Below are 26,993 nucleotides of genomic sequence, written 5' to 3'. Positions count from 1 at the left end.
GTGTTAGATTTCAGAATACTGTTAATGCTAATGATGTAATAAAGTAGAGTAGGCATATTAAAATTAGTATAATCACCTGTAAATTGCTTCACCTATGAAATGCGCTTGACATAAAACCAGTGAAGTCTTCTTCCTGTGTCTGCGTGGGTCACTGTCGTCTGTCTGGCTTCCGCTCTGCATTTTCTGTTGCAGCCTTTGCTCATCTTGCCACACTTATGAAGTGGCTGCTTTTCACTGAGTCAGCCATGGTTTAGCAGAGGACAGTGGCCTTTAAATCAGATCTTGTTCATTGCGTTACCTTGGGAAAGCCACCCAGCTGCTTTCCCTCTTGTTTCTTCGCCTGTACTGGGAGGAGTATTAGCCTCCTCCTTTGCAGCGAATAGAATCCTATAAAGTTGCTTCCTAATTATCCAGTGTCAGCTGCCTACTCTCAGTGCTTGGGTGTTATCAGTGGCAGAAGAGACTGCTGTCCCAGGAGCTTCTGTCCCAGGAGCCAAAAGAGGACTTAGAAATTATAAAATGTTTTTCAGGCTTCAGGTATCGTCATTATTGGTATCTTATATCTAGAAATGATAATTTCTCAAGTCTGTTTTAAAAACCTTATTTAAAATAATGCAGAGCTCCTAGATATTAGAAAGCACGCAAAATGAAAGAAAATCTAAGATTTGAAAACAAATTTATCCATAGAAATTTAACCATAAGTTTAAATTCATGATAAATATTGAAAATATTTCTTTATTGCATTTAAAGATAGTTCCCAGGGCCGGGGATTTAGCTCAGTGGTTCTGCCGCCTGCTTCACAAGCGTAAGAGCCCGAGTTTGATCCCTGGTACCAAAGAAAAAAAGATAGTTCCCAGTCCCATGATCTAGGCCAGGTATTGTATTGGGCTCCATGGGGATTCAGGATAGATAGTGATTCTGCCTGCCAGGGGCTCAGAATCATGTCAGGAACTAAAAGCTGTGCTGTGAGCCTAGGAAGTGAAGAGTGCCTGGCAGAGAGGCCCAGAGAGGTCCACTGAAAGCTTCAGAGAAGAAAGACTGCTGAGCTCAAGAGCATCTTCTCAATGTTCTGTAGCTATCTTCCGGTGCTGTGATTGGCATAAAATCACTAACACCTGTTTCATAATTTATCTCCTGGTTGGGATTTTTCTTTTCTTTCTTCTTTTCCTCATTGAGTGTATTGGTGCATTTTAGGTATACGGCACAGTTACATTCTTTATTGGGATCTTGTACCTTTACATGACAGGTCTTGGTTCTCATTTTTTTCCCTTGTCCCTGGCCTCCCTTCACCCCCTCCTCCCTTCCCTATTTACAAACACGTTATTTCCATTTTTTTATTTTCTCATATTTTTTCCTCTCCCTTATTACCTTTCCCCTGCCCTTTCCACTTTCCCTACACCTTTAGCCCTTCCTATTTCACATGGTCAATTATCTCATTAGGATCTTAGGTACTATTATAATTTATTCACACCAGAGAAACTATTGGGATTTTTATTTTCTATGTTAATGTTGAGTGTTTCCCTCTGTGCATGCTGTTATAGTGCTTGTGCAGTAGCTCCATTGTAAAGCAAGTGTATATATGAAATTTAACATTCCAGAATAATACTGCTATGGTTCGTGTTTGTGCCCCTCCAGAATTCCTACTGAAACTTAAACCCAATGGGATGTGTGAGGACCTTAAGAGCTGGTTAGTCTGAGGGGACTAGTGACCTTCTAAAAGGAACTAGCAGGCCCTCTCCTTGCTCTTCTGTCCCTCCCACCACACTAGGGCAGTGTGTGAGGTGCCACCTTGGAAGAGAGACTGGGACACACGAGACCTTGATCTTGAACCTCTTGGTCTCCAGAATTGTGAGAAATACATTTCTGTTGTAAGTTACTCTCAGATATTTTGTTTTAGCAGCAAAAATGGGCAGACATCAAGCAACTAGGAGGGTGTATCAGATCATCAGAAGTAGAGGCTTAAATCAGAGTGCTTAGAGCCGTGTGCTCTGTAGTTGGATGTTGACAGTGAAGGCACTGAGGCCGTGTGAGCATAGTCAGAAGTTGCTGATTCAGAGCTGTGGCAACATGGAGTGCTTTTATTTTCAATTTACATTGCAGAGGAGTTAGGAACAGCACAATTATGGTCCTAAATGGGCTACCAACCCATGGACTGAAACACACATTCTGACTTCCACTGACAATGGAGGATCTTAGTAGCATTTTTTTCCCCCTATAGATCTAGTGACTACAGAAGTATTTCTGTCTTTTTCCTTTTGGAGATCATGTAGTTTCCTCAATATCTTTGCCAATTAGTTTTTTGTTGTTGTTGTTGTTTTGTGGCACCAGGAATTGAACTCAGGACCTTCTACTTGCGAGGCAGGCAGTGGCACCACTGAGCTAAATCCCCGGCCCTGCCAATTAGTTTTTTATCTCAGGACCTTTGAATGACCACTGTCTGTGTCTAGAATGTTGTTCCTTCAGATAATTTCTTGGCTTGTGCTGTCAGCTCATTCAGATTTCCAGAGAGCATTTCCTGGCACCTTGTATAAAATAGTGTTTGTCTCCCATTATCCCTTCTCTGAGTTTCCTCTCACAGCATATATCACTAATAATTTTGTTTACCATAAAGTTTCTGTTAGAATTTAAGCACCATGATTACAAAAATGTTTTCTCTGTTGTTGACCACTATGTCCCTGGGGAGGAGGGCAGTGCAGACCTATTGGCACACGTTCCTGGCCACATGGTAAACGTTCACTAGACAGATACCAAGTGAAGAACCCCATTTCAAGCTAGGTCGCTCCCAGGAAAGGTTAGGTAAGGGGAGCCCACTGGGGAGAAGTAAGGGAGTAGTAAGAGGATGGTGTGAGGACAGAGGAAAACACCAGATGTCACAGGATTTGGGTGAGGGTGGAGATGGAGGTGGGGTGGGCTTCTGGAAGCTTCTGCGCAGTTCCCGGAGGGTTTTGAGAACACTCATTGCGTCTTTGGCCTGGCCCAAGCCGTCACTGTGGCAATGGTGAGAGGACTGTGTCGGTGGGATGAGTTTGCTTCGACAGGGGCGTAATGAATGAGGGCCTCACGGCGGGGTGACTTCGGGTGGGGAAGTGGGGGGGTCTTCTGGCTGACAAGGCAGAGAGAAAGAGCAATCAGAAAAGCAGGTGACTTTCTGTTCTCTCTGATGGGAAGGTGAGTTCCCAACGTTGGTAGTCATTTTCACATAAGAAACAATTTAAAGATAGACTTCTCTGAGTTGAAAACTGTGTATGTTTGCAATAATAATGATAGAATTAACAATGGCAGCACATTTTCAGAGGTATCTTCAAGTCTCAAAATATCACCTTTAATCCTTACTCAATCTATATACATTTAAGTGTTCTGTGCATTCTACTTGTGCATTTGTTTTCTAGGAATATGGATGAGTGTTTAGCATGTGTATATGTGTATTTGTACAAAACATGTCGGATTTCGATTGCATCCACAAATATGGCCACCTTGATCCAATAGATGAAATTGGGCTTCCTGGTATATAAGCAAATATATCTCTTCTTATCAAGAATATTTCTGGACCTTTATGGTACAGTATCCTTTTGAACAGAGATTGCGTTTTTTTCAACAGTTCATAGAAAGAATTAGGTACAGAAAATTCTAAGACAAATTATAAAATGTTTTAATTCCAGGACTTCCTTCTGTTTGTATTACTCACAGTGTCTTATTTATATCTTTAACAAACCTTGATTAATGGCTGCTCATGAACTGTGCATCAGGTTTGGTTCTGGGAAGTTCAATGATTTCCCCACCCAAACACACAGGCACACATTCTCACACACACGTGCGCGCACACACATGCGCAGCTGGCCAACTGCACAGCTGTAGGGCGGTGTTGCAGGTGCTCTTGTCTCAGCTGGCTGTGAAGAGGAGGCGCAGGAGGAGGGAGTGGTCTGGGCTGCTTCCTCCAGGCTTCATGGCAGGAGTCATCTTTGAAGGGAGTTTTAAAAAAATTACCATGTTAAAAAAAAGATCACAATGTTTAATCAAAGGAATAGCTTCCTAAAAATGTCACTTTCTTGCATTGACTCGAGAGCTCGGAGATGCACTCCTGAGGCCCAGGGACCCGGTGTGTGGTGCCGCCCTCCCCTCCTGGAGCGCCGTGCCTGCTCCCTGAAGTGCCTGTTGGAAGGAAACTGAGTGTAGCTTTGTGCATAGGTCGAGAGCCGATGGAATCGGGGGTGTCAGGCATCAACCCAGCACAGCCCCAAGCCATTCCTGGTCCCTGGCATTCTTTTTTCAAGGCTTTCTTCATGGTAGCTGCCCTCTCTGGTAATTGGTTGAATCAGATCTAACAATGCAGTCGGATAAACAGTTGTGGCAGCTGCTGCCATGGCAACATCACCATCCTCTCCTCCCAGCGCGCCCCTTCCCCACCCCTCCGCCTCCCGCTCTTCCCTCCCGTGCTTTGCCGACTCCCAGGGCTGTCTGTCCGGGCTGCAGGGTGGATGGCTCAAGCCCTTGCCTTCTCACACTGTGCACAATGATGAGCGAGGATGCAGCTCAGAAAAGCGACAGTGGAGAGAAGTTCAACGGCAGCAGCCAAAGAAGAAAAAGACCCAAGAAGGTAGATCTAGATCGCAGGAATTGGGCATGTCTGCATGAATGTGCGTGCGTGCTTGTGTGTGTGTGTGTGTGTGTGTGTGTGTGTGTGTGGTGTGTAACAGCAAGGCTATGGAAACCACCACGCATTAGGAGTAATGAGAGCTCACGGCAGTGCCAAGCCTTGCTTTTTGAAGAAGCAGGTGCAAATTGCTGCTCTCTGAGAACAGTCAGGACTCCCTGGTTCACAATGGATCCAGTGCTGCGTGCGTGGAAAGATAAGGTGTGTTCAGTGGTGGATTTCTGAGGCTTGTGGCTGCCGACAGATGCTCTGGGTAGTGACTGGGCAGGAAGTCGTCTCATTTTGACAGTGAGTTTGACAGCAAGAATGTGGGGCAAGGCGAATTGTATGGCCAAACGCAGATGTTTGGCCAGATGTTTTTCTGAGTGATGGTCTTGAGGTGGCTACACAATCCGTGCCGCTGGGCTCCATGCTGCGTGTATTCTTCCTAAGGAGAAAAGACTGTTGTGACAGGAGGAATAGGATTCCCAGTGTGATAGTTCTGTGGTTTGCTTAGGTCCTTTGCAGTGTTCCCAGACCTTAGGGAGATGGCTTTCAGGGATTAAGATAAAGGCTAGGCTAAGGGTATATGGGTGGGGAGGGCCGGGCACACAAAGCAGCCTGTCGATTCTTACTCTGGCACACAGTTCCACACCTCTGATTTTCATGGAAATGATGCCAAGGAGAAACTACCAGCCCCACCCAGCACAACACTTATTTCTTTATGGCCTGACTCCTGGTAAACTTGTCACCTCCCCAGCCTGAGCCCCACCTCTGAAAGAGAGGCTTTGGAAAAAATTCTCGTAAAAACCTTTTGGATTCTGGAGCTATATTTGGGCAGGGTATTAGATGTGATTCTAATGTAAATGGTTTCTACTTTAGATGGTTTGGATATTGAATGAGCTGATTGCAAAAATAATATTCATAAACAAGTGACTGGTTTTTATTTTTCATTGTGTTTCAGAATTACAGATCTCTGGTATACTGAATGTCTTCCAATCTAAAAATAACCTAAATGATTTGAAATCTCTGATATTTAAAAGATTCCTGTATCAGCAAACAAGAGAGTAGTGTATTTTTATGGTGCCACATAATTGGATAAAAACAAGCATGGCCACATATGAGATTTAAAAAATACTAGCATGTAGATAGTTATGCAATTTGATAAAAAATGGATAATTGCAGGCACACGGGAGCATTGGTAGGATGCCCTTTTGTACCCAAGTGTTCTGGTTCGCCTGACACTGTAATACATTTTCCTAGACTATTTCCTAATTGATCAGCATTAAAAAAAAAAGAAAGAAAGAAAGAAAGAAAAAAGAAGTAAAAATAAGAAAAAGGAATTCTGCTTTAATCCATATTACCATTTCAGTATCTTCTCAATTTCTCTGAGGTCCCTGTACTACATTAGAAGCATATACTCAGGGATATTAAGGGAAGGGAACATGCATCTCAAGGAGGTTTTAACTCTGACTGGTGATACTGAATTCATATAACCGAAGTCATCTGAAAGTATTAGACAGCACAGAGATGACAAAATTGCCCTGTGTGGAAACCACTGTATTTTTAAGCTGCACTTTCTCAGATGATTGTAATTTAGGAGTATATCCTTTCCCAAATGTACAGCAAAGTGCTCACTTCGGCAGCACATATACAAATATCCAGCCAAAATGATAGCAATGAATAGCAAGGTTTGAATATGTGCCCCTGTTCCTGTGCATACAGTCAGAGTCAGACTAGATGAGCTGTTAAAGAACTATGAAATGTTGAGTGTTAAAAGTTATTTCACCTAAAAGGAATTGCTTTTCAGAAGGAACTAATAGCGTGATAGAGGACACGCACATCCACACAACCTCGGTTTGTTAAGTCAGACATGAGTGGGCTCTGATCTCAGTTCTTCTGTTTAATATTGTGTGTTTGGAGAGTATCGTGCCCAGGTAGTCTTCTGTACAGAGGGGCTAATTGTACATATGTTTGGTGCTTTGTGAGGATTAGAAATAATGGGCACAAGATTCCTTAACCAATATTCAATACATGGTTGGTGGCAATAACTTTTTGGTATTATTACTGTGTTCTTAAGTGGATGGCATTTATTATATAAGCCCTTTAGTAGGAAAATCTGTTTATATCTTTGAGAGGAGCTCAAATGGCAGAATACAGTATTCATACTTAAAAACTAATAGTTATTTTTTATTGCATACACATTTTTGAGATTTATATACATGTACCCTAGGAATTTAGATTATGATTCCACATCATTTCATGAAGCAGACAACTTAAATTTTTGCATTTAAAAACTAGGCCATGAAATGTATTGCGATGAGGAAATAATAGTCGAGAGATAGGCCACCCCAGTCAGCAGAAGACCTGAGAAAAGCAGGAATTAGAGCGCAGTCGAGGCTGCCTCCCTCAACTCAGTGTCTGTGCCCACTAGAGGTTCACGGTGAGTTGCTGCGGTTTTCTGGGTAATCGCCCAGGTTAGGGGCTGCCAGGCTCCCTGCGTGCCATCATCATAGTCCTCAGAAACCTACCCTACATCTGGTAAACACAAAGCAGGTGGCCTCGGTCATCTGCTATTCCATATCTCACAAAAGCATTCTTCTGAGGGCCAAGCTAAAGGGTGTCTATCTACAGTGGGGGAAATAAACTTGAAAAGCAACTTGTTTATGTCAGATGTTGGTGAATGCCTTGGGGCTAGAAATTCTTCCCGCCTTTCTTAAGAATGTCCGTTTTGGCTTCATTCAGGGTGCCCATTCAGAGACCGCCAGGGATGCACATGTGGTTGAACTTGTGGTGTTTAGGACTCTTTGGGGAAAGGAGGACATCACGAGGGACCGGGGGACATCTCATAAGAGGTGCCAGAAATAATTCACTGGTCTTGGGCTTCAGTGCAGTGATTTGAGAGAGGGTCCAAGAAAGCGGGTCCGTTCTCTGAGGGGATGCTCTCAGGAGGCAGGGACATTCTGTGGCCGTGTGTCTGTTGAATTAGAGCCATAGGAGGGCAGACGAGAGCAGCAAGACAGCTGTGGCTGATGAAGAAGCAGCAGTGTCTCATTTAGCAAGAGGAGGGGCATTTGGTGTCTTGTGGCTCGAACAATGTCTGTGCTTTGTCTGTGCTCAGACAAGATGAGGGCACAGTGCTGTTTCTGCCCTGCCCCCACCAGGGTCACAGAGTGGCTTTGTGTGACGCTGCTCTCCCTGAGATTATTTGTGTGCAGCATGGGACACCAAGGCCCAGCTGGTCCCACCAGGCCAGCGCCGCTGCTCCTCTCTTGCTCAAGCTTGAAGGTACAGATACTCTCACCGAAGAGAGATGGTTTAATATCAGACGCTCCCTAGAGTCCAAGGAAAGAAATAGTGGGCGGTGTTAGTATTTTAAGAAGCAGTTGCCTGAAAGTTCCTTTATTTTATACAAACAAGCACTTCCCAAGGTGCAGATTGGCACGGATGGGGACGTGATGGCAAAGAAGGGAGGAGGGACTGGGGCTGCCGGAACGTCAGCCGGGCTCTGAACTGAGGAGAAGCTCGGGGAGCTGTGGAAATGTAACGGTGTAAGGGAAATCTGAGCCTGTTCTAAATCCCAGACAACTCTGTAAAAACTTCTTAGACTAAACAATGCATGTGCACATTTATTTATTTATATTTGTATGTGTGTGATACCGGGGTTTGAACCCAGGGCTTTCCCACTGAACGACATACCCAGCACTTTGTAATTTTAATTTTACTTTCGCAAGAGTCTCACTTAAGTCCCTAATTCCCCAGGCTGGGCTGTTAATAGTCATCCTCCTGCCTTGCCTCCCACAGTGCTGGGACTACAGGTGTGGGCCACCATGTCCAGCTCCCAGGATCACGTTTTTGCAATACACATTTTCCAGTTTTGTGCTGGGTGAAGCTGCAGGAGTCTTTGTAATGTACATTTATGAAAATGAAAAAGGCTGAGCATCAATTGCATGGGACAGCCATGTGAGAACTTTAGGCTTTGCAAGTGCTTCTGAGACACAGAAGCAAATAGATGGCTAGTAACTGTTTCTTTCATTTGGTGAAATAGCTACATAAAGACAAAAATAAAACGGAAGCATTATTATTTTTGACAGAATAGTAAGATAAAATGGCTTTGTAGGATATCTTGTGTTCATTGAAGTTACTTTCATCTGGATCATTAAAATATTTGTGACCGGGCCAGGGATTTAGCTCAGTGGTTCAGTGGCCTGCCTTGCAAACGCAAGGACCCCGGTACCAAAAAAAAAAGAAAAAAATTTGTGACTATTGCAAAATAATTTAGTTTTATGTAAATATTTTTGCCGTGTAGCTTGCCACTTCCTAAATAGAAAGATGAGAGACATTACTTGATGTATAGTTAAAATGTTGTACCACAGAAATGTGAATAAGAAGCCTATGAAAAAGTTTATTTTTTCAGACACTGTGGCCTTTTGCGTGGAATCAGGTAACAGGTTCAACATTTGGATGTCCAATTGTCTTATAGTCAAATCAGTTTTGAATTTGAGTTGGTGCCTTATCCAATTCAATTAAGCCTAGAAAGGTCTCCATGAATAATTCGTCCTGAATCATGTCCCTGTTTCTTCAGTTTTCCAGATAACTTACAATTTGCCCTTTGAAAAAATCCAAAATAGTATATTTTGTCTGAAGACAGCAGTTCCCATCACTGAAGATATTTAAAATGACCATCTGTCTTCTTATTGGGCGGAACCTATGTTCTCTAACCTATGTTCTGTGATTTTCTTTTGATGTCTTTCTGTTTCTTGACTCATCATTATTGTATGGATTTTTCCCATTCATAATTTTGTGTACTTGTAATAGCTAGTTTATCCTGCTATATTCTGATCAGAGGAGTGTTCTGCTGATGACAACCACCAGAATTACCTGGACCACCTGGTAAAGGAATTCAGTTCTTCGGACCCACTTCAGACCTACTGGATCAGAACATTGAGGCTTTTAATAGGCTCAGCTCTTTCTCATGCATGCTCACAATTGGAGCCATTGCCCAAGAATGTGGTCAGCAGGCAAGAAGCTAGTTCTCTTAGAAAGAAGAATCTGATTATGTTTGGATGTGTTTCATTATTTCTTAGCTCTCATAGCTGGTGTCTGTTTAAGTCTGGAAGGCAGCAATCTTAAAAAAGCATTTTTTCCTGTTAACTGTTATGTCAGAATCCTAGAATTGTATTGTATGTGCTATCTCCTTTAATCTTCAAAATAGCTTTCCCTGAGTATTACTGTCCCAGTTTTATAGACAAGGAACTAGAGACTAGAAGACTCTGTAGGGATAGTGCTAGAGAGATGATAGATGTTTCTCCTACTACTCAACAAATAATGTACTGTGAAACACTTCTCCCAAGGAGAGCAGGTAGGTTCAAGGATTATCTGGTTATCTGTTAAGCTGTTCTCCTATTCTTCTCCCCAGTGTTGAGTCCTATCTTCTATCATTTGATCAGATTCTCCAAAATTCTCAATATGGCCTATGGGACTAATATGCAAAGGCAGTTTCTTTACTGATTATCTATAATATTCTCCTAAGAAGCACTCCTATTTCCCCTCTTTTTGCTTCTGTAGTTTGTGATACATTGCCATAGATGTTCCTATTCGTCTATACAGACAATGTATTGGACTTTGAAAATCCACACACACACACAAAATGAATAAAAAAATAAGCAAGCACCTTTGTATGGTCTAAGCAAACTCAGTTAAGTCAGTTAAGTTGAACCTACTTTTACAATTTTATCTCCAGTCTCTTGAGAAACTTTTTTTTTTTTTTTTTTTTTTTTTTGGCACCGGGTATCGAACTCTGAACCTTGCTCTTGCGAAAGCAGGCAGTAGCACCACTGAACTAAATCCCCGGCCCTTGAGAAACTTTTAAAAATTAGGATATTCTCAGTAATTGTTCTATTAACAGTTCTTTTTCATCAGCTATTTTTGAATATTTGAGGTTTATTTTTCCTTCTTGATAAAAAAGTTTCTGAAGAGACGTGATTGCATATTGAAATAGGCTTAACTTTTTAATCCATATTTATTTCTATCTTGCCATGATTCAGAGTGTGTGAAATTACAAATGTGCTTACAGCTTTATTTCTTATTACTCATATTCTGTTCTAATTCCTGTTTGTAGCAAAAAAAAACCCACTGCTTATTTTTATCTCACTGGACACTGGCAGGATTCATTACCTCAAATAAAATTGCCGTTTCAATTTCCTTTTACTTGATAGAAAAGTGGGATTGCTATCAAGTAAGACAGTCTTTTGATAGCAAAAACTATAACTTTTTTATACACTTGAGGCAAATATATTTGAGGCAAAATATTTCTTTGAAATTCATTAATACTTCCAAACCCTTGAGAATGAGAGCCCATTTTTAAAAACTTGAGATGGCAAAAGATGATCTAGTTAATAATATAACTAAATCTAGAGAGCAAGATCTTAAATCATTGAATCTGGTTTCTGTACATGTTTTGCAGCTAGCTCACAGACAACTATCATCTTTGATGCACTAATTTTTAAAAATTCATTAAGGTTATTGGTACATTTTAAGTATACATTATGATCACATTCATCATTGGGGATTTGTACCTGTACATTATATGTCTTGGCTCTTGTTTTTTTCCCCAGTCCTCTTCCCTTCTTTCCACCCCTTCATCCTTCCCTATTTACAAAAAAAATGTTGTTTCTGTTTTTTTTTTTTTTTTTTTTGGTACCGGGGATTGAACTCAGGACCTTATGCTTGTGAGGCAGGTGCAGGGCGCAGTGCACAGTGCCACTGAACTAAATTCCTTTCCCTTTGTTTTTTATTTTCTTTCCCTTCTTTCTTTTCTCCTACCCACCTTCTTACTTCCCCTTTTGACCTTTTCTTCCTATTTCACATTATCTATTATACATTTTGGTTCTCATTTACACTTTTATTTTCTGACACCAGAAAAACTATTCGGTATTTACATGTGTGCCCTGTTTATTTCACTTGAATATGGCCTCAATGTGCCTCCATTTAGCCATAATGTTTCTAGTTTATCATTCGTTATGGCTGAGTAGTACTCCATTTTATATATATTAAAACAATATTTTTATCCAGTCACCAGTTGATGGACATTTGGGATGTTCCCAAGGTTTAGCTATTACAAACTGTGCTGCTATAAACATGAGTGTGAATAACTAATTTGTGTTTGTACTCATTAAAAGAAAGTCTTTGACTTCTAGCCTTTACTTACTGAGCTTGGGTTTCTGAGAATCAGCCTAGTTTATGGAGTTTAATTTAGATGTTTCCTCCTAACACACAGGAAGTTCCCTCAGTACAACCATTTGGTGTTGGTTTCCTGGGTGTATTGTGTTGTGTTAGGTTCTAGGGCATCACTGGCCTGAAAGATGAAGAGAGATGACATCGTGGGATTTATAATCTTAAGAGGCAGGCATCTTTATCCGAGAAAACATGAATGATCTTCAGAGAAATAGTATAAGTATTTCGCAATACTGGTAAATGTCATAAAAAGTAAAATAAGTAATGAGTTTTGCACAAACAATTCTACCGGAGTCTGCAGCAGGCTCCGTGGTCAGTGTGACTTGGTTGACATGGTGAGTGCACGGTGGGCGAGCATGAGCACGGGGCCCTGGGCTGTGGCTGCCACGTGAGCTTGGAGAAAGAAGGCAGTGTTAACAGAACAAGCCTGGCCACTTAATTCTAAGTCCCTACAGGCCAGGAATCAGTCATGGTGCAGGGTCCTGAGCTGCATGAATGAACTCTGACATGCTCTCTTTTTCCTCTGAGCCTGGTCAGTTCCAGGTTTTCTGGAACCCATCTTGTTTGGGGGTTTCTGTGTCCTATACTGCATGTGTGTTCTTAATCACTTAGTTTATTCATGAAGCTTTGCCTCATATATATTCATGTGTGTAAATTATTTCTAGAATCAACAGTGAATTCCAGTAAATAAACCTACAAAATGTTAGGAACATTTTTTTTTTTTTGTACCAGGGATCGAACTTGGGTCCTTGTGCTTGCAAGGCAGGTGGCGGAACCACTGAGCTAAATCCCTGGCCCAAGAAACATTTTTTAAATTATCTAAATGATCAGCCCTCTGCTTTTGCCTTATGCAATACTGTCATGGGTAATAGAGGAAGGTTATAAGGTTATAATCTATAACATATATAAAAGGAGACATAAATTTTTTTATGTTAGCTGAAAAAATAGCTTTTCTTTTCTTTTCTTTTTTTGGTACTGGGGGTTGAACTTGGGACCTCATGCTTGCAAAACAGGCGGCAGAACCACTGAGCTAAATCCCCAGCCCAACAGTTTTTCTTTTTTGGTTAGAGTGTATGCTATCGTAAGACTATATTATTTTAACATTGTTAAATTAGCACTTTGGAGCATACTATGGAAAACTTCTGGGTTTCCTCATGGATTTTCTAATTCTTAAATGAGAAATTCCCAACTTTTCCCTTCTTTCTACTTCCTTGGTGGCCACGGTTTTCTTTATTCATGTTCAAAGGCAAGCAGGCGACTCAAGGACATTCATTGTACTCCTGCCTGCCTTTTACTTTTGCTCACAACATAAAGAGAGTGATAGCTACTGCCTCTGCAGAGAGCATTCAGGTTGAAGGAGAAAGAAGTAAGCTGTGTTTTGGAAGTGTGAAACCAGAGCTAACTGTTAGAGTTTGTGTTGGTATAGAGAGTGTGGAGAAATTCAAAGGAAGTTGTGGACCATCCTAGAATGTTTCACCAAGTGTTCATAAGCAGTAACTTTTTATAAATATTTTCTTGCAGTAATGTAATAATTTACCATAATGCTGTTTACCTACATTTTAACAGTAAATTTTTCTGTGTGGCAAATTGAACCAAATTAGGCAGTGACGTTCTTTTATTTTTCAAAATTAAATTAATTATGTTTAAAATTAAATTTATTTTTAATGAGCATAAAATTATGTGTATTTGTGAAGCACTATGTGATGTTTAAGTGCCTGTATATACACTGCAATGTTCAAATCAGGTTAAGCATGCCTGTCTCCTGCAACATGCCTCACTTCTTTATGATGGAACAGGAGCCATTGACTCAAGTCTGGTGGGAGCCCGTTTCTAGCTGCATCGATTAGAGCTTCTTCTTGCTGTATTCTTACCTGGTGGTAAGGCAGCTCTTGGGGGCCTCTTTTATAAGGGCGTTATGGTTATTAGTCCTTCTCAGAATAGCTATACCGTCATGGTGTAGTTAACCTCCCAAAGCTGCTGCCTGCTAATATCACATTGGCGATTAGGTTTCAACTTAGCTCTTTTGGGGGATACAGACATTCAGATTACAGCAGTCAGCTTTTATTTCCTGACATTTAATCAAATCCATATTAGATTGTGTACAACCTGACACGATTATATAGTCTTTTCTATACAGTTGACATAGTAAATAGTGTGTGTTTTCTTAAATCAGTGAAATTCAAAAGGCTAGGTCTACACAGGAATTTAGTGTTATGTGCTTGTTGTTGCCATTAACTATAAGAAATATATTTAATACTTTTTTGTGTAACTTAGCTTAGCATGATCTACCACCCAGTATCATTTGAGTAAGAAAGTTGTTCAGATTGACTCTATAAATATCCAGTAAGAATCAGCTCTGTTCAGCATAAAGAGTACAGCGTTCTCATAGTGGTGTGTAAAACATTCTTACAGATCATTCTTCTGTCTCAATACTTTGTCTTCAAAGTACACAGTATAAAAATTGACAATACTTTCCACAGCTTGTGATTTATAGCAGTGACTGTCAAAAGACTTACTATGAATTACTCATTTGTTTTTAGCATTTTAGACTATAAGACACGTTTGAATAGCATTAATTAAATGCTCATAAATAATATATTACTGATATCTGAGACTCAGAAATATGTCCATATGTTAAAGTTCTGGGGTGGGTGGTGACTGGATTTTGGCCTGTGTTGTTCAGCTCGTTAGGAGAGAGCTGTAATCTGGCCACTGCTGCTGTCTTCCACAGAAGCCTGTTGTCTTCATTTAGTCTCAGAGGCAGGGCATTTCTTCTTATCTGCACGGGATAGCTGACTGAAACGAGACAGCACAGAAGGGTGCTACTGCCAGAGGTGCGGAAACCCAACTGCATCAAAACAAACACTTAAGAGGGATAGTCCGTCAACACATGTGTAAGTGTCAAGATTATTCCACAGTTACCTCCCACGTGTGAGAAAGAATTTGGGTCATTATTTTGATAGCTGGTAACACATGAGGAGTAATGATACTAATATAATAAAAGTAGGACGGCAGCCCTCTATGCTTTTCTGATGACTTTCACCTTCACCAAAACTTTTTGCTTTCCTTTGGTACTGGAAATTGAACTTAGGACCTTGCACTTGCCAGCCAGGTGCTGCACCATTGAGCTAACTCCCCAGTATCAGACTTTTTGAATAAACTCTATTTTATCCAACAAACTGAACAATTTAATGATAAAAAATTTTCTTTAGGAAGAAATGGTTCGCTCCATTGGAACACAGTTGTCCAATAATACTAAAAATCAGCATACATTGAGAGTGTAGTGTGCACACACACTAGTCATTGTGCTCAGTTCCGCATACATTGTCTCATTTTATCTTTATAATAATCTAATGAGTGAGTACTCATTTATCCTCACATTAAAGATGAGGGCACTAATGTTTAGAAGTGTTAAAAATCTTCCCTGATTGCAACTACAAAGCTACTGTCTGATATGGGTGAATGTTATTTGATATTAGCCCAGGTCAAACTGACTACTCTGCTGACACGAAACCCTTGTGCTGTGTGAATGAAACAGTGTTTACACAATTGAAATGGGAGTGAGAATGAAAGAAGTGGGATTTCTTCACGTCTAAAACCCATCTCAACACACCTCCATTGATGGAATCTAAAGAGCGAATTTGATGTTTTTCAAATATAGTTTAAAACAGAAGTATAAATCCAAATAGGAAAATGTTTTCTGTGTAGTTGTTGACTGGAATCATGAGATGCTTTGAGAAGACTGAAGTCAGACGTGAGTTCTCAGTCTTCACTTCAGACAATGAAGAATGAGGCTTTGTCCTTTGGTATTTCCATCTGCACTTCAGCTATTTTGGTCAAATGGCTGACGCTTTTAACAGAGCCTCTCCACTATAAGGGGGAGTTTGTTGGTCAGTCCATGCTGCTTGTCCTAATTCAAAAGGTCACTAATCTGTCATGTGCTCCTTAATCTTATTACACAGCAGGAACCTCTTTCCAGTTGTTAAAGAATCAGCAGGAGTGACTGGGCCCGTTACATGGGGCAGTCAGGCATCCGTGTAGCGGCCATGTAACAGCCTGCACTTGAAACTAATTTTTGAGTGAGTGGATCAGAGGCCTGTGTGACCTTCAGTGGTTGTTATGCTTGATTTTCAAAGGTAGTGCTTGGGCACCAGCAGCAGGTTCCGTGTCCTTGGACAGAATGTCTTGGTAAGATAAAGATGTACTATTGGAATCATCTTCGGAGTCACTGGCTATCATCCAATGGAGAAGTGAAATTCTTCCCCTTTATTGCTTTTTCCTAGTCATAATTTTTTTGAGGGGTATGGAACTTTGAGGCAGGTGGTGACACCACTAAGCTAAATCCCCGGCCCCTCCTAGTCATAATTCAAAGGGATGATTATTTCGAAAAACTTTATTTATAACTTTCCCACCTGTGAAGACAATCAGCTGAATGGAAGTATTGTTTCTTTTGCAAAGTAATTAATTTTTTCTTTTCAAAAAGTCTATCAAGAGATATTTTGGATAGGGTGCCTATAGAATAGTCAAGAATTAGGGAAAACCAAACATACACACACTCACTCACACACACGTTAGTCTGAGTTTCAGATATAATACTATTGGAAGTGGTTTATAAACATTTGAGTATTTTAAGAAATAAATTACTTTAATCATATTCTACTTTATATTAATCATATTCCACTATATATTTGCCTGGATTTTCATGTGTCTTTATTATTGCTGTTGCCATAGAAAGTTTATATAAAGAATTATCCTCATTCTAAAAACTGAATGCCATGTCCTCTATAGCCTTTAGAGTTTTGTCTAAAGCAGGATCTTTAATTTGGAGACAATAAATTGAATTTTAAAATATTCAAACAAGCTTCTTTCCCTCCAACCAACATTTGACTGTTTCTACTGGTGTATGTCAGGATCTGTGAGAGTGGTCTTACACTTCAACCCAGAAGCCTGGGTCATGAGGAGGCTCTCACAGTACTGCCTAGTCTATACTTCAGATACTGTACACATCTGAGTTTAACACTTCAGAACAAAAGTAAGGCTAGTGTGAATTTTAGAATTTTTACTATGTGAAACACTATTTCAGATTTATTATAAGCTGATCTATGACCAATAACATTTAGACTCAGCATATTCCTGTGTTTTCTGACTGTAGGGATACCTCTCACTCTTTTATAGTATATTTATGTAAGGCATTTTCTGTACCCTTCTGCAACATCCAGAAGAACTATATTTTAGGTAGAAATTATTGTAGATTTTATGAATTGCAGAAGTGAAAAAGTTTTAAATAATTCAAAAAATTAGAATATGTGGCCCAACATGGAACTTTTGGATTTTTTTTCCTTTTTGGCTATACCAAGCACCTGTGTATGCTAGATGATTAAAGTATTATTATTATTATTATTATTATTAATTTTTTGGTACCGGGGATCGAACTTGGGTCCTTGCGCTTACAAGGCAGGCCACTGAACTGCTGAGCTAAATGCCCCGCCCTGATTAAAGTATTTTTATACAAGTAATTTTACAGGGGTGATTAATACTAAGGCAGATTGGCTAATGATACCTTTGAATATATTGGATATTTATTGAATATGAGCACGATAATGCACATCTATTCAATGGGAACTGACTAGTAAATATTTATTATTTGTCCAATAATTACAAGGCTGTATGGCTCTGACATTTAATAATGGGATTAATATTTTTTCTTTTTTATCTATAGTACTAATTTGATTATTTTCCCTAGGCCTAATGTGATAACAAGTAATTATGTCTTTTGACCCTAAAATGACCTTGAGGAAATGAGGTACCAATACCCAGTTGGGTGACAGATAAAAGTATCTGACCAATAATTCTAGTTCTACAGTGCAATATCCACTTAGAATCTAAAATTTAAAATTTTGTGTTTAAATACTTATTTTCAACAACAAAAGATATGACAAAATTTGTCTTGCATCTTAAATGATGGCGTATTTACAGCCCACATGACAGATAAAATAATATTTATGATAGTATTAAATTCTTGGAAAGGTGGATTTCAGCAGTGCCTTCTCAGAAAGCATATTGTAGTTCTTGAGTTTGTGTTCTTCCTTAAATCTAGCCAAAGTTAGTATTTTAAAAATTTTGTGGATATGTCTCTTTCCGTTTTAAAAAGAACTGCTTTTGCCATAATCGGGACACATTTAGCATATTTTGTATGCCTAAATTTTTCAGGTAGGAGAAGAGAAAAGGCCAAATAAACTGGTAAAAGGCAATATATTTTTGTGATAAATTATTTTTATAAGGTGGCAGTTGTAGTTCAGTGTTTTTTATACTTAATTTCAAAAATACTTTACCATAAATAATAAATATAGAGTCAAAGGGCTGAGTTATGGAAAATGATACTCATGTCATACAAATATTTAAAATTCTAAAACCATAAAACAGAAAGACATTTTCAGTAGACTTTGTACTAAGTTCTTGCTAATTTTCAGTTAAACACATTTGGATTTATTTAGATTGCAAGGAGGAAAGTAATTCCTGCCTCCTAGGTCCATCTGACTGCTCAAACACCACCATGCACATGGAAAACTACTATTCAGCTTATTTTACAATGATAGCTTCTGATTTGGGGGATTAACTTAAAACATCAAACTGATGTTTTAGATTTTTTCCAGAGGCATTTTCTTAGCAGAAATGTATAAATGGTTTTCCTACTGTTAGCAGTCACTGTTGAACATTTGAATGATGTGGTCTAGTTTAGTTGCTGGCTAAATTTCCTATAGGCATTAAAGAACTGTATCACTTAATTTAGAGATTTTTTGCTTCACTACTGCTTTTGTAATGGATTTGAAGGCTTTTTAGACTTTATTAGTGTAAGTATACTTCACCATGAGTCTAGTAGCAGAAAAAGTAGAAAAGCTCTATTTGCTACCTCATCATTTTCCTGCGTGGACCTAGATGCCCCAAGAATACTGTGAGACTTTATCCTGATGATGGGTTTTGTGCCTGTCTCAGTTGTGTTTCCCACATGCAGGTGCCAACTGTGCTGTGAGCACACACTAAAGAGTGGATGCCTGGTGGGGTACACCTCTGTGTTAAGGGGAGGGCTCTGCGCTCCACAGTGCCCGGTGCTACCTTTTGTTTCTGCAATGACAAATCCCTCTCCTTCCTCACCTGCTTGTCTGCACCATGAGGTGTCACAAAGCATTCGCCCGAGCCCGGTAAAGGCACTTAATTACCTGGGACACCAGCAGAGGGGCTCCCTCCTTCCACAATCCCAGTCAAACAAGAGCTCCGTGTGGGAGGGCCGATGTGACCAGTCCATTTGAAGCGCTGATTAGTAATGCTGGACACTTTGTTCTCAGGAAATGAGCTTGCAGGTGAGTGTCCCGCACATCATCCTGTGTTGAGAAATGTAGCTCGCTCTCACTATCGAACTGACCCTTGGTGTCCTTCCTACATCAGATCAGGGCCACGTCGAAAGCCGCAACTCTCTCAAAGTCAACACTCAGCTCCTCTTGCTCAGTAGGGCTTCGATTCCATTTTACGAAGACACCCAAGAAACAGAGGGATCACTGTTCTGAAGTCAAGACACATGAGTGCCACTAACAACTTACCTGATTTGGACCCAGGTACTTGACCTCCTGGGTCTCAGTGCCCTTGGATAAAATAAATCAGTTGGATCTCAAATTTTCAAACTATGCTCAGCTCTAAAAGTTTCTACTCTCAAAGAAAACTAGTATGAGTCACATGTTACAGTCGTGCATATACACACATACACGGGCATGTCTGTATACATTATATACACACACACACACACACATATAAATTTTGCAATGGAAAATTTCATTGACCTTATTATACACAGTGGCTGGGTGATACTGATGTTTCCCATAGAATTTGAGAGGTGCTAAATTCATTTAAATTTCAACTCTAAAATTTTTTGTTGTATCTACAGATACACAAGAAAACTGTCAATTCATGTCCAGGTCAAATTAAAATTTATGTCTCAATGAGCCATACCATGCCATAATGTGCACAACTGTTTGGATTTTCTCAAAATGAGGGGAGGTTGGTACTTTGTAGCCAGGCCCACCATCACAAATTGAGCTCCTAGAGTGAAGCAGACAAGCCCGGCTAAGGCAACCTGGGCTTCCTAGACGGCACCCAGGTTGCAGAGCCAAACTGGAGCTGACTGGCTGCGTTTCTCTCTGGCTCTGAGGACCACGCTTGCTTTCCAGTCTGTGAGGCTGAACCATCACTCTGCAACGCCGTGTGCTTCCTGTGCACACTGAAAAGTCTGTCTTTCCTGTTCCTGGGATTACTGGGGCAACTTTTTCCAAAGCAAGCAAACCAAAAGACATGATTTTTCCTTGTGACATTTTTATTTCTTTCTCTTCAAATTGTTTTCCTCTGAGCACTGGAAAGATGTGAAGTTGATAACCACATCCTTGCAACAGATCGCTGTTGCCGTGTTGAGCAGATACCAGTCTTTAAACTTCTGCCCTTGTGTGTGAACTTCCCCTACATAATGAAAGAATGCAAAGCTATACAAAAATTGAAGTAATGAGTTACATCTTCATCGGATGTGTTGCTTGTCAGTGGTAATGAAAATTATATGGGAAGATTGACTTTGTTATTTTTAATCTGCATAACAAAGGTCCCCAGAGGACCTTTAAATGTATGCTGGCTTTCTCTTACCATTCACAATACTGTGGATGTCGTATAAATTCATATCCCAGAAACATTTTAAAACATTTCAACCTTCTATGATGAAAAACATAAAATGCTTAACACCATTTTAGTACCCGATTATCTGTTTTGTGAAGCACTTACATGTAATTCCCTGATTTCAGATACAGAGTTTGTAAGGATAAAGAAAATGATTAGAAATTACTCCTATGATTGTACAGGGAGAATCATAACATGGCTAAGGTAGAGAGTTGGTGACCATAAAGGTAATCTACTGCGGTAGTGTTAAGGAGACATGAGAGGCACAAAGCCAAGTAGGAGGAATCACAGTGAACAGGCGAGGACAGCTGGAAATGGGTGGGGAGTGTGTGGTGTGAACGAATCACAGACGACACTGAGCATCAAGGAGCGAGACACAGCTGGGCAGGGAAGCCGCGAGGAGAGAGCCGGCGAGGTCAGGGAGAAACGAAGAAAAGAACATTTATGCCCGAATTAGCCAACAGTTCGTTGTTGAATAGCCTTGCCACCCGCAGACCAGAATTTAAACAGTCCAATCAGCCACATTAGAGCACGCTGTCTTCCGGGTCTCCGGCACAGGCTCCAGTGGACAGTTAGCAAGAACAACCATGTACATGCGGGCTGAGAGGGAGGACGTGCACTCTGGGACAGATGCGTCCCGTCTTGAAAGAGACCATTTCTTCTGGCCAGGCCATGATGTTTTTGCTTCCACTAGAGATTCAGCAACCCTGTTCCTTTGTGTGGCTTCCCTGACTTTGCTTGATGCTGCCACTGAATACATTGAATCTTTTGAAAACTCTTAAGCACTAATTAAATTAATTTATGGTTTATGTCATTGACATCTCTTTCTATCTTGGTCTTTTCTACCCAAGACAATAAGCCCGTGAGACATTTGAAATGCTTACGTTTAGTTGCTCAGTAAATCCTTAGTCACCATAATAGCATCAAATATAACGACAGTAATGGTGATGAATATAGCAGACTGTCACACCCCAGAGAAGTTCTGAGCTGAGAATATCTAGTTAGATTTATTTAGAACAAAGTAACAGACAGCATAGAGCCCAAAGAATAAGACTGGGTTCATTTTAAATTAAGATGACAGCCATCTAGTCTTATTGTCCTAAAATAATGATTGTTTCTAGTGTATTCTGTACATGGCTTAATTACCTCACATTGATGCAGAGACAAAGTCTGAATTCAGAGGGGGCTGATGAAACCTTAAGTCTTTGCCTCTCAGACAAAATAGGGATGGTTTCCAACCCTGGTCAGTTGACAGCAGAAGCCAGATGATGAACAGTGATTAGGACGCATTGAGATGAAGACCTTGCTATGTCTTGTTAGGGGCACACAGGTCTCCTCCCTAGATTAGGAGATCACACAGCATGGTCACAAACGTCTCCATGTGCTCCATGCCTTGGTCTCACTTGACTGTAGCCTGCTCTTTCTGACAGCAAATTCCTGTTTTTCCTCCTGGAACCAACTTAGTCTGTCTCTTTCTGGAGCCAGCTCTCCTCTTTCTTTGATCACCTGACATGTTCCCGTTTCCCCACTTACCGCTCTCCATCCTGAAGAGATGCCTTGCTTCCTTTGAGTGGTCATCATAGCAACTGCACTCTGGCCCAAGCTTAGATAGGTGCCCCTTCCCTCTCCCTATCTGGAATAAGGTCATTACTCTAGGGCAAGTGAGATGGAATAGAAGGGCAAGCATCTCGAGTAGGTGTTTGGAAACCAAGCACACCCAGCACCTCTGCCGTTGCTGTATTAATACCAGGCCCACGGGAAACGTGAAGGTGAGCTGCAGTGGGAAAAAGGACTGATAGAATGTGGCTTTTGTAGCAGTCTCTAGGTGCTCGAGCCAGATTCCCTTTCCGGGGTGTCTCCAGAGTGGACTCAGACATAAGAAGACACATGGAAAAGAGACTCAAGCAGCATCTATAGTTGGATTCTCAGGGAAAATGACTTGTTGAGTGTTAGAGCAGAGTTCAGGTCCCAATCCATTGACTTCCTGCCAGGTTAGTTTTTGTGATGTCCAGAGAAAGTGAGCATGAGATATTCTCACAGGTGGATGGTGTCTGAGACTGTTTTCTTGGAGGTGAAGGTGGGTAGTGGGTTTCAGAGCCTCAGCTCAGCCATCCAGGGAGGCTGTGGAATTGTTAGGAAAGCAAGGCCTGTGCCACGCTCAGCCCAAGATTGGTGACTGCTCTGATTCCCCCTCTCTTCTCTCCATTTCCCTTGAAGTAGCTACTTCACCTTTTATTTCCATTTTGCTTTTCTAGTATGCAGAGTATGTGTTTAGACTGGTAGCAGATGCTGTCATTGTAGATATTCTCAAACTGTTTTCCTTACAGAATGTATGACAGTCAGAGCAGCCTATCTTCTTGATTGTGTCCCCAGGACTATCTTCTAATCCTTGGCATCTTGAAAAATGCTTGGCATATCAATAACTTAGTTGACTTATTTTTAAATTAATAAATGAAGGAACTCTTACCTATCGATTGAACACCTATACACTTTAGAGCTCTACTAAATAATGCTGAATACAAGAATAGATATTTCTGCAGAGTGCAGCCAGGAGAATCGGGAGTATGTGGATCATTTGTGGAGTTCAGGTGTGACTTGGACTTTAGCCTGAATTGTGTAAATGATTGCCTGCATCCTCAGCAGAAAATTATAGGCCAGAGGCAGAATAAAGCAAGGAGAATGGCATTCTTTCCTATAGTAAGGTTTTAAACACCCTGCTTTCATGTTTCCATGGCAAAAAAAATCTCTTGGGTTTGTTGCCAGAAGTTTCTCCCTTGGAAGTTGGAAAGAAAATGGGCTGGGGATATAGCTCAGTGGTTCCGCTGCCTGCCTTCAAACTCAAGGGCCTGAGATCAATCTCTGGTACCAAAAGAAAAAAAAAAAAGAAAGAAAAAAGAAAAAGAAATTGGAAAGAAGGAAGAAAAGAAGGGAAGGAAGCAACCCTTATATGTGTCTTCTGCAAACATCCTGGCTGTCCTGCTGCTCACTGACTGCTGCCACACCACAAACACCTCTTCCATGATGCCCAGGCTGCCTGCACTCAGCATGCTGCAAGCTTCTGATTAATTCTGTTTGACAGCAGCAAAAAGTGTGCTCTACCTTGAATGCCAGCTGATTACTTCCAGTATGCTTGCTGCTGAAAATCCCATTAATGATCAGTAATATCTCTTCAACTTTAGAAGGGGAAAGTGCTTTTCTGAAAAAGCACAAGTAAGTAAATTGGACCCAGTCTTATGGAAAATCCCAATCTACAGGGAGAATATTTGATGGCAGAGCTGTTGAGGAAATTAGCAGCAAATTCAAAATTTTTGTGCACATAGGATTTGGTTTGTGATTGACAATATGGCACTAGAGAATGTGCGGTGAAGAGTAAAACGTTTGATGTGCTCTCTTTTTCTTCCGAGACTACAAATATGGGAAGCTTAATAGTTTTGTATGAGCATGTAGTAAGAACTTACTGTGTTCCAGACCCTCAGTAGATATTTACTGAATTGCATTGAGTGCACCGTTACAAATGTTTCTGAGTAAGACCTAGCTCAAGCTCTGGGAACCTACCATCTAACACGGTGATTCCCGGCTTTGGTTGCATATTAAAATATGCGGGGGAGTGGGCGGGGATTTAGCTCAGTGGTTCTGCTACCTGCCTTGCAAGCGCTAGGACCAGTTTGATTCCCGGTACCTCCCCCTCCACAGAAAATATGCATGGGGACTTTAAACAACCTCTGTGGGGGTCTCTGTGACCCCCACATTCTGGTCAGAACCCTGGCCTCAATATTTGGAATTCGTCTCCTCATATGGGCAATGGTAACTAGATTTGAGAATTAACAATTGAAAAAGTTGTAGTATATGGGGGTCACTTCCCAGTAGAAATGCATAGAACACTTAAAATTATTTATCTCTTTGAAAACTGTGAGGACTTATGAGGCTGAACAGAAAGACTACATGAAATAAGTGATATTTCAGTGGACATTCAATGTGCAAACTTTTGATAGGCAGAGGCAACCCGCGGGAAGAGAAGCAAAGGCTGGGGTTGAAGGGACCACTGTGTGGACACTGGGTAACCTCTGTGTGGTGTGGAGAAAGGAGGGTGGACGTGGCTGATGCCCTTGTGAAAGCACCGCAAGGGCTGGTAATCTTGGCCAGCTCTTAAATGCCATTCGGAAGGGATGGGGTATTTTAGCAATTTTTCCCTCAAGTTTTACTGCTAAGATGACAGGGCTGAGAGTGTCTAACGCATGATAGAGTTGACAGATTGAACAATGCACTTTTTAGTACCTTGCTTTCTAGAGTATGTGATTCCCAGATCAGAAGCACTGGTGACATCTGTAGTTTGTTGGAAATGCTAGAGTGCAGAATCTTGGTCCCAGCCCAGACCCAAGAATCACATGTGCTTTTTAACAAGCTCTCCATGTACAAACCAAAGTCTGAGAAGCACTATTTTAGCATCTGAACTAATACATTATTAGCTATATCATCAGCTGAGGGAAGCAGAGAAATAGTTGTACACACATTTCAATAAATTAAATTTTTACTTGACTCTGAATGTGAATTTTGAATACTGTCGCTAGGCAATAATCTTTTAGTCAAGTATCTTGTCATATCTGTCACTTTATATATGCCTGTGTAATAATGCACTAAAGTGTGATGGATACATTAAAATTCATGTGGCTTTGGCTTGGTCTTCCTGTCCAGTTCTAAACCCCATGTCCAAAGGAGAGCAGCTTTTCACTGTAGATCCCGGTAATATTTCCTGTGCCCTTTCACATGGGTGTCTTCAGTGGCACCTGAAAACTCACGGTGTCCAGTGTTCTGTGCTCTCAGGTTTGGGCAGCATGTGGTGGGTAGAAAAAAGATGGGGCTGGAAAACTGTGGGTGTGAGAGGAATCCTGAGGAACCCAGGCAAATGGGCTACACTTGGCTCTTCAGCATCATCTACCTCTGTATTCGAATTACGCTAATAGCAATAAATTATGTTAGAGTTTGGCTCAATGGCAGAACATTGTGTGAATGGCTGTTATCCAGCACACCTTTTGCTTATGAAAAGGCATTATATTCACAAATAACTGTCAGAACATTTATTGTCCCAAAAGGTATTAGATTTATTTATTTATTTATGTTTTGGTACCAGGGATTGAACTTGGGACCTCGTGCTTGTGAATCAGGCAGCAGAACCACTGAGCTAAATCCCGGCCCTGGTATTAGATTTATTATACATTTAATACCCTTAGGTTGATTCTTAGCAGCAAACGCTGAAATGATTTAGGTAAAAACTCACCTACCTTTGTCAAACTTAGAATAACTGTGCCTGTCAATTACAACAGATATCCCAGACCCCACCAAGGGGAAGACCCCCGAATCTTCACTGACAGGAGCATCCCAAGATATTTTGTTGTTTGTGCTAAGAATATTTTATTTTGGAAAAATAACATTGCTGTTTGGCATTATACTTTTAGAGTTTTATAGCTTTCTTCTATATCAGTATTATCTAAACCCCAACAATCTATTTATTACTTAAACTTAGGAAACCACTTTATCAGTCTAGCTTTGTGAAGGACATGATTTAGAAATATTTTTGCAGGCACTGCAGATTTCATAGTTTAAATATTGACATGTGCAGTTCATTAGATTTGATTATTGATCATGTTGCATTTTTGTAAGGTGTAATTCACTACTTATGCAGTTTTTATAAGACAACTGTAATTATTTTCTGACTTTATTGGGGTTGGAAGTCTTCCTTTCCCTTCTTTTTCTTTTACTTTTACCTTTTCTTTTTCTGGTACAAGGGAATAAACCCAGGCCCTTAACTCTGAGCTACATCTCCAGCCCTTTTTTGGTTTTTGATTTTGAGACAGGGCCTCTCTAAGGATCACAATTTAAGGGTCTAAGTTGCCTAGACTGGGATGCAAATTGTGATCCTCCTACTTCAGCCTCTCAGAGTGCTGGTATTATAGCCATGTGCCACCACATGCCTGGCCTTTTGTTTTTGTTTTTGTTTGAGATGGTGCCTTACCATGTAGCCCAGGCAGGCCTTGAACCCCTGACCCTCCTGCTTCAGTCTCCTGAGTGCTGAGATCACACACCTGTGACACCACACCCAGCTTGGAAGTCTTTTTCATAGCTATTTACCATTAAGGAAAAGACAGAGGAGGGAGAAGGAAAGAGAAAGAAGGGAGGGTGGGAGGGGAAGAACAAGGACAAAATTAGTAATAATCTAACTATTAGGAGGTGATTCAGTGGGCTGAGAAGTGTCACAGAAAAGTTGTTCTGTGGTAAATCTTCTACAGGAGTTAGTGTCAGGAACTACTTTGTCTTAGAAAGTGCAGAGTTTGATAATGCTCAACTTAATGAATTCTTGTAAATGGGACTAGTTAGTGGCTGTATCACATTCTCATATAAAATGGAGAATTTATATATATAT

At 40.6% G+C, this 26,993-nt stretch overlaps 1 protein-coding gene across 44 annotated transcripts in view; it reads left to right on the top strand.

Annotated features, from left to right (window-relative positions):
* Ank2 (ankyrin 2) overlaps nt 1–26,993 on the top strand; it is a 442,295-nt gene that overhangs the window by 128,249 nt on the left and 287,053 nt on the right. For 23 of the 44 annotated variants that reach the window (XM_033756203.1, XM_033756195.1, XM_033756191.1 and 20 more), the window contains exon 1: nt 4,436–4,594. The exons of 1 other annotated variant lie outside the window; for it this stretch is intronic. In XM_033756203.1, coding sequence (XP_033612094.1) covers nt 4,511–4,594 — 84 coding nt within the window. In that variant the 5' untranslated portion in view covers nt 4,436–4,510. Of the gene's footprint in view, nt 1–4,434; nt 4,595–26,993 lie in introns of those variants that run through there. 20 more of the 44 variants (XM_033756227.1, XM_033756231.1, XM_033756230.1 and 17 more) reach the window with 2 other exon arrangements.

This window comes from Fukomys damarensis, unplaced genomic scaffold, assembly GCF_012274545.1.
Source record: "Fukomys damarensis isolate Sample0158 unplaced genomic scaffold, DMR_v1.0_HiC HiC_scaffold_25, whole genome shotgun sequence".
Taxonomy (NCBI): domain Eukaryota; kingdom Metazoa; phylum Chordata; class Mammalia; order Rodentia; family Bathyergidae; genus Fukomys; species Fukomys damarensis.
This window is presented reverse-complemented; position numbering and strand designations above follow the sequence as displayed.